General features: G+C 37.1%; 1 protein-coding gene across 1 annotated transcript; it reads left to right on the top strand.

Annotated features, from left to right (window-relative positions):
- On the top strand, window positions 1-5514 carry LOC147294034 (protein tesmin/TSO1-like CXC 2). Its single transcript, XM_086231511.1, has 10 exons — window positions 1-383; window positions 1533-1693; window positions 1772-2516; window positions 2814-3298; window positions 3420-3494; window positions 4078-4258; window positions 4341-4436; window positions 4514-4580; window positions 4712-4871; window positions 4967-5514. Exons 1-10 carry the CDS (start codon window positions 333-335, stop codon window positions 5310-5312), a joined length of 2367 nt encoding a protein of 788 aa, XP_086087637.1. The 5' UTR covers window positions 1-332; the 3' UTR covers window positions 5313-5514.
- Window positions 5515-8177: the final 2663 nt, after the last annotated feature.

The following is an 8177-nucleotide window of genomic DNA, read 5'->3' as shown; positions in this document are numbered from 1 at the left end:
CTGGGTTTTAGAAAACACATACATATTACATATATACAGCTGTTGGAGTGTGGGGCTTTGGTTGTAGGGTCAAGGTTATCCCCACGAGAAAAAATCCATACTTGTAACTCTCCCGCCTTCCCACTCCTTGAATCTCAACCTATATGCAGCAGGTGACCCAGTGAGTGTCAAACACAGTGAGACCCACCTCACCTTCTTTACAATTTAGAGAGAAGAACAAACAAACACATGACTATCATAAAGTAGAGAGAGAAACTAGTAGCAGTTGTAGTAGTAGCTGATGAAGTAGTGTGGAGGTATTTGAGGTATGTGGAGGAGCTGCCTCTCTGGACATGGACACCCCAGAGAGGAACCAGATCGGCACTCCCATCGCCAAATTTGAGGTCAGGCTTTGCCACCATTTTGGTTGATGTTGTTGTTGTTTTTTAATGTGGTGGTGGTTGTTTTTTAAGGCTGTTGCTGAATTGGGTTTTGTTTATTTTGAATTAGTTTTCTTGGTGTTTCACAAGCTTGTGCATTTTTGAGAAGGTTGACCTAGGCTTCCTTCCTTTCTTTTTCTCTCTTTTTTTGGGTTTGCCCTGCATCACTGCATGTGTGTTGATCTTTGATTTTCAGTTGAATCAGGGCTCTTCTTCTTCTTCTTGTTTTTTTATTATTATTTTTTTTCTGGGGATGGGGGTTAAATTGGGTGGTTTAAGATGGATGAGACTAATAATTTGTTGTCTGTTCTCTTTTTATTTCTTGGCTTTTATTTCGGAAAAGTTGTTTGCTCTTTTTTTTTTTTTTTCCACAGGGAAAATTTGTTTGCTTTATGTGGGTTTGAGTATCATGTGGTTTAGATCTCAAATGGAGCTCAATCTTTATGGTCAATTGTTGCTATTTGGCTTCAGCACGTCTCTTGGAAGATGATTTCCTTAGAAAGATTCAATTTTGAGGCTGTTGTTTATACCTGGTTTCTATCAGTTTCAATTTTGAGTTTATTATTGAAATGTTTTTCTTTTTATTATAATTGAACGTATTGCTAACACTATTTCTTTGTTGAGCACCTTTCCTTTTTCTTTTTGAGGAATTTTTGTGCCACTTATTGCTTCATTATCTGTTGTAAGATATAAATCACATTCTCCAGCAGATTTGAGGTCATAATAGGCCAGAATTTGGTGAACCAGCCATTTTAATGAAGTTATTTACATATTCGATGCATGGGTTTTCTTGAAAATTGCAGACAATCATTGTAGTTTTGTTGACATTCATTTTCCCCAGATTTTGTGGTAAAGTCTTTACTTGATGCATATACGTTTGTTTTCCCACTCTCCTATTGATTGATTTAGATTTGCAAAAGGTACTTTGTAGGTAACCCTGTTGATTATTGAGGATATGTGGATGCCATGGTTTGTTTGTTTGTTTGTTTTTTTTTTTTTTTTTTCTAAATTATTTATATTCAGGAGATTATATCATATTGCTCTGCATGTGTCACTGTGTGTTTGTAATTTTTCTTTTCATCCTGTAAGAAGAATCATTTCTCACATGTGCAGGATTCTCCTGTCTTTAACTATATCAATAGTCTTTCTCCTATCAAGCCAGTTAAGTCTACACACATTACTCAGACGTTCAACTCCCTTAATTTTGCATCCCTTCCATCTGTTTTCACTTCTCCCCATGTCAGTTGTCACAAGGAATCCAGATTCCTGAGGAGGTAATCGACTGCTGTATTTCTTTTTACTGTTTTCCACTATCTATTTCTTTGTCTAAATTATACTTCATTTCTTTTCAGGCACAACTCTTCAGATCCATCAAAACCCGGTTCTTCTCTGGAAAGTGGAAATAAAGTTTGTACAGATGAAGATGCAGCTCAACTTTATAATAGCTCCACAGAGCTTCATGAAAATTGTATTCCAGGGGTTCTCATTGGAGAAGCTTCTGTAGAGCCACCTAGTGAGCACTCAAAGTTTGTAATTGAGCTGCCACGAAATTTGAAATATGACTGCGGTAGCCCGGACAGTGACCCAACACCTCGTTGTGGTATTGAGGCAGATTGTGAGTTGGAATTGGCTGAATTGTCAGCTCCAGTTGCTCCCTATGTCCAAGACACCTCTGGAAAAGGTATATCCGATAATGAAGCACATCTACAGAAAATATGCCAAAGTGAGCAAACAAGGGAAGGGACATGCTGTGATTGGGAGAGTTTGATTTCTGATGCTGCCGACCTATTAATTTTTGATTCCCCCAATGGCACAGAGGCTTTTAAGGGGCTAATGCAGGATTCCTCCATAACAAGATTTTCTCTTGTGCCACAACTCCCACAAAATGACACTAATGATGAGAAAAAAGCGCAAGTTGTTGATACAGTTGGTTCTGTAGGACAACCTGAAACTGAAGATCCTTCCTCTCAATATGGAGAAGCTAGTCAGCTGAAAGAAATGGAACAGATGCAGGACCATTTAAATGAGTGTATGGTTAGCAATTCAAGCGAGGAAGAAGATAATAAAGTCGAAACATCCATGCAATTCCCTTGTAAGGTAAAATATGCAACAAGGTTCTATCACCAACTTTTGCATAGATTTATAATTAATTAAGTAGCCTACTCTTGTAGGTTGTCTGTTGGTACTAATTGTGTGTATTTTTTGGTTACTTTCATACAAAACATGTATGTCATCTAGCTTGTCCTCTTCAATATCTATTTTCTCTTTTTGAATCTATAGAACTGTGTGACTTCTTTGTTCTAAAGTGTTGTCATTACCTTGTTTACTTTAATCCTTCTATGTGTTGACAATATTTTGGTTGGCCTAATGATGTTTTCTCTGTTTGTGTATTAGCCTGTTTTAAATTTGCATCGTGGCTCGCGAAGGCGCTGTCTAGATTTTGAGATGGTGGGAGCTCGTAGGAAGGGTTCAGATAATGTTTCAAATTGTAGTTCTTCTCTGTTATCTCAATCTGATGAGAAGACCACCACAAATGATAAGCAACTGGTTCCTATGAAACGTGGTGGTGACTCATCACGGTGCATCTTACCTGGAATTGGTTTGCACTTAAATGCTCTTGCAACAACCTCAAAAGACTACAAAATCATTAAGCATGAAAATTTGGCTTCTGGTAGACAACTAAGTTTGCCCAACTCTTCAGCCTCCATTGATTCCCCCAAAGCTGGTCAAGGACCTTTTCATGAATCTTTCTCTTCAGCTTCCTCTGAAAGAGACATGGATGCCACCGAAAATGGGGTTCAGCTAGTGCAAGATGATTCCCAACCACTTGCATTTTTAGCCAATGAAGAGTTCAACCAGAATAGCCCCAAAAAGAAGAGGCATGTGTTGTTGACTAGATATTCTTCACTAAATTAATATGTCATGATATTTTCCATTGTGTGTATTATTTAGCTTTTTGTTTCTTTATCTGATGTGTTTTTATTTTAATTGGATTTGCAGGCGCAGGTTGGAACATGCTGGAGAAACTGAGGCTTGCAAACGTTGTAATTGTAAAAAATCAAAGTGTTTGAAACTGTAAGTTCTTCCTCTCCCTTTAATGAAAGCTATAACTTCTTTTTGCGTTGCTCGCATCATTGAGACGTGGCTTTTTGTTGAATATTTGGACCTAGATGCGTCTGGTTGATTAATCTATTAGCAGAGTGAAAGATATTGGCTTAGTTAGGATTTCAACTAAGCCATATCCTCAACAGTAAGTGGAGTTGCACGTTAAAAGAATGTAGACTACTGTGTGTGGACCAAAATAAAGAAAGATGTTGAAGACTCTTGATAATTTCATTTGGTCATATTGCACTGGACTATCATACACATTCTCATAGATACTATAGAGGTGCATAAAATATCACATTCAACATCTGCATTTTCCATATTCAGAAAGCTTTAAAACTGGAACTGGTAACAAATTTGGCTTCTCCATGTGGTCAAGGTACCCTCTGCATAATAATATCCTAAAGTGGATAAATTATCGATATTCTCTCCTGGTTTGCATAAGTCCTTGAGTCTATTCATCCCTTATTTTTCTTGTACTTCCAAGATTGTCAGTTATTATATCTAATGCCATTGCTTATTATGTACAATGTTATTATTTGTTTTCATGCAGTTACTGTGAATGCTTTGCCGCTGGTGTCTACTGCATAGAGCCATGCTCATGTCAAGAATGTTTCAACAAGCCTATTCATGAAGATACTGTTCTTGCAACTCGTAAACAGATCGAGTCTCGCAACCCACTTGCATTTGCTCCGAAAGTGATTAGGAGCTCTGATTCTGTTCCTGAATATGGGGTTAGAAAATGAGTTGACTATTCTCTGCTCTGTTTGCAATTTGAACTGCATTTTAACCCATTAAAGTTGTCTTCACTTGCAGGAGGAATCCACCAAGACCCCAGCTTCTGCACGACATAAAAGGGGATGCAACTGCAAGAAATCAAATTGCCTAAAAAAATACTGTGAATGCTATCAGGTTTTGCCCCTCAGCATTTTCTGTTAGCTTTCAATATTTCCTATTCAATCTGATTCACATTTGGTTTTTCTTTGAAGGGCGGCGTTGGATGCTCCATTGGCTGCAGATGTGAAGGTTGTAAAAATGCATTTGGTAGAAAGGATGGTGAGTGGGCATATTATGCTTCACATGATTACTTCCTCTTTGATTTCTTATCATCTGCATTCCCATCTGAAGTCCTTCAAGTGTGCTTTATGAGCATCTTTATATCTGTTCCTTACTCTCTTCGAATCCAGGATCTGCTTTTATAGGAACAGAAGCTGAACCAGATGAAGAAGAAACACAAGTTTGCGAAAAGAGTGTGGCTGACAAACCTCTACAGAAATTTGAAGTTCCAAAAAATGAAGAGCAGAACCCAGGTTCTGTTCTTCCTACAACGCCATTACGGCTTTCCAGGTTTTAATTCTCAAACTATTTGTTGGTTGAGAGAAGTTGATGTTTCATAATTTTCATTGTTAATAGATACTTAATGATAAGTTTATGTGTTCCAGACAATTGGTTCCGCTGCCATTTTCATCAAAGAACAAGCCACCGCGATCTTCTGTTTTTAGCATTGGATCTTCCTCTGGATTGTATGCAAGCCAGAAACTTGGGAAACCAAATATTCTGCGACCCCAATCCAAGTTTGAGAGACATAGCCACACTGTTCCAGAGGATGAAATGCCAGAGATTCTTCAAGAAGATGGCTCTCCTAGCACTGGTGTCAAGACTGCTTCTCCCAACGGTAAGAGGGTGTCTCCTCCTTGCAACTTTGGGTCATCACCTGCTCGAAGGAGTGGTAGGAAACTAATCCTACAATCCATCCCTTCCTTTCCTTCTCTCACTCCCCAGCATTGAGATGGTCAGATTTCCTGGAAGGTTCGAAAAAAGAAATTTTTTTAGTTTACATTGTGTTTAAACATAAGTTGTTTAGTTATGCATGTCATTTGAGCTAGTCTGCTGTACTTGTATAATAATATGGTATCCCTGCTCTCATAATACCCAACTCTTCCTTGTATAATATGGAATTTTCAATTTATAGTTTTATCATCTTTTTCCCCTTTTGTTTCCAAGCTTACTATCTTTCTTAGTTTCTGGCCATTTTTTTCAAACACCATGTTAAATTCTTCTTCTTTATTACGTGTGCATTGGTAAATATGGCCTCTAATTTTCTTTTTGAATAAGATTTTCCTTTAAAGCTCAATAAAGCTTAGTACAAATCTGCATTGCTGCTAAAACATACAAGTCCTAGTTGAACCACCAAGACAACTCAACAGTCTCAACTACTATCCTAAAAGAAAGGTGGACAAATCTTTTTCCGGCTTTTCTGTCCAAGGATGTGGGATTATGAGATGGAAACTTGGAAGGTGAATTTCTATTCAAATGCAATTATCTTCACACCCAATAATTACTTATTGCACCTAAATTATAATTCAAGGGTAGCTTGTCAAGCTGGCCTATATTTTTCTGGGTGTAAACAGAAGCTCTCAAACTTTGTGTAAACTATTGGGCCAAGGACCTCTAATTAATGGGCTAACAACTATACTCAATAAAAGACAGAATATATATACTATATAGGTTTTGCTTCTCTCACAACACCATTACGTCTTTCCAGTTTAGAAGTTATGATTTTGTTTGGTGGGCGGATATAAATGTTATGGTAGATCGTAGATGTGTGACAGACCATTGGTTCAGCTACCATTTGCTTTCTTATTTCTATTGATAGATAAAAGTGAGTTGTTACTTGTTTGATTAATTATTCCAAAAATGGCTATTTTCTTTTTTATTTCTTAATATGATATTATATTATATGAATTCTTGTGGAATTAGGGGAATAGAAGCCAAGTCCATTGTTCTTTTCGTATTGCTAGCATATTGGGGTACTCATAACTCCAATATTAGAGTACTTTCACACTCGTTCAGGAAGAGTAATGCTATTTACCCCAAAACAAACAAAACAAAACAAAAGAGGAGCGCAGAAGAGTTTGATTGAAGCCACTAGAATGTGAATAGAATTAGCTAGGAGGGTAGTTTTGTTGAGATCGATAACGTTGTAAACCAAACACAGCCAAGTAGTCGAGTGCACATGGGTGAAATATGTAGTGCCATAGCCTTATTGTTGTCACTTAGCACACAGTATATACTTGTACGTTTTGGCCAACTTTGAGGGGAGCATGGGGTGCTATAGCTGGCTACATTGCTAGCTAAAACACAAAAACAAAATCCCAATGTCATCATCTTTTGGTTGGGGTCCATTGCATATATGCTGCCTTCACTTTTCTCCACCATCTCTCCACTCCACATTGCCTTTTTAGATTTAAGCTAGTATATAGTGGTTGGTGGTGACTGGTGAGTGTTTGTTTTGGAATTAGCGTGATTTAAGCTAGCTAGAGAGGTTATTTATGGGATTTACTCTTCCATTTTCACATCCAATAATTTGAGAGAGAGAGAGAGAGAGAGAGAGAGAGAGAGAGAGAGAGATCACATCATATGGGTCGGTGACCGACAGTTCTATTTTCTTCAAAGCATTGTACATTTGGTGGGTAGTAACATCAAATAGGAGTCGGAAAAAGAAGGTGAATGAGCAATGCTCACCTTACATACAATTAAGAAATAGGAAGTGTCAAAACAAGCCTAGCAAGCTCCAAGATGAGTTATACATATATGGCCCTTCCATTCATATTAAGCCACAAAATCACAGCTATTTTTTTTTTTCAACTTATTCTTCAAAGTAGCTAGCCTTTTGCATTCCCCAATATAGAAATGTCAAGAGCCAACAAACATGCTTTAAATGATTAGAAAATTAAGAATATCAATAATTTTTCAGCAAAACAACAAGATATTAATTATTTATTTATTTAGGTATTAACTTAGAGCAAGACATTTTAGATTAAGTTACAAATCGGTTTGTTATATAGTTATAACTGTCAAACAGTCACAACTGTTTCAAATTCATAAAAAATCAAAATTTATAAGGGTTTAATGTTTTTGATTTAGGCTTTAGGGGATGAAGTCTTATAATCCATAGACTAAATATTAAAGTTTAAGCCTTGTAAATATTGAAAAAATAACAAATCAATAAAAAAGTTATAATAAATCAATAAATGTTGTAAATATATTGTTATATGTGGCTATCCCTGTAATTAGTTGTAGGGGCATATTAGTAAATATACAAAACCTAGTAAACCCTACTTCTATATAAGGATATTTATAACATGAATAAGACAGACTGATCATATTCTCTCTGCCTCCTCTCTTCCACAAACCCTAGTTTTCTACATACTTTTACAACACGTTATCAGCACGAAAAGCTTTTTGGATTGTGGATCGCCAAACAAAAGAGGATCATCATTCAATCCGTTCTTCAATCAATCAAGCACGAGAAGCTCTTTGGATTGTGGATTGTGGATCGATAAACGAAAGAGGATCATCCTTCAATTTGTTCTTCAACCAAGTAGGTTTTATAAAACAATTTTATGTTTATGTTTTAAAACCTTTGATTGATTGAAAAATCCTCCATGAGGCATGAACCTTAAATTTTTGTGATTGATTTATTTGGGTTTACATATTTTACATGTCTTCTTGGATTGAATGATTAAAATAAAAAGAGGAATAATTTTTGGGTGATCGGAAACCACCCCGCGCACGTCGCCAGCAGCCGCCAGCCCCCTCACCCTCGCTGCCTCGCTGCCTCGCGCCGCTGCCCGAACTCGCTGCCACGCT

This window comes from Dryas octopetala, chromosome 2 (genome assembly GCF_963921425.1).
Source record: "Dryas octopetala chromosome 2, drDryOcto1.1, whole genome shotgun sequence".
NCBI classification, from domain to species: Eukaryota; Viridiplantae; Streptophyta; class Magnoliopsida; order Rosales; family Rosaceae; genus Dryas; species Dryas octopetala.
This window is presented reverse-complemented; position numbering and strand designations above follow the sequence as displayed.

Coding starts and splice junctions, on each gene's coding strand:
- LOC147294034 (XM_086231511.1), top strand. CDS start 333: ATGGACACCCCAGAGAGGAACCAGATCGGCACTCCCATCGCCAAATTT. Junction 384..1,532: donor CTCCCATCGCCAAATTTGAG/GTCAGGCTTTGC, acceptor TCACATGTGCAG/GATTCTCCTGTCTTTAACTA. Junction 3,299..3,419: donor AATAGCCCCAAAAAGAAGAG/GCATGTGTTGTT, acceptor TTGGATTTGCAG/GCGCAGGTTGGAACATGCTG.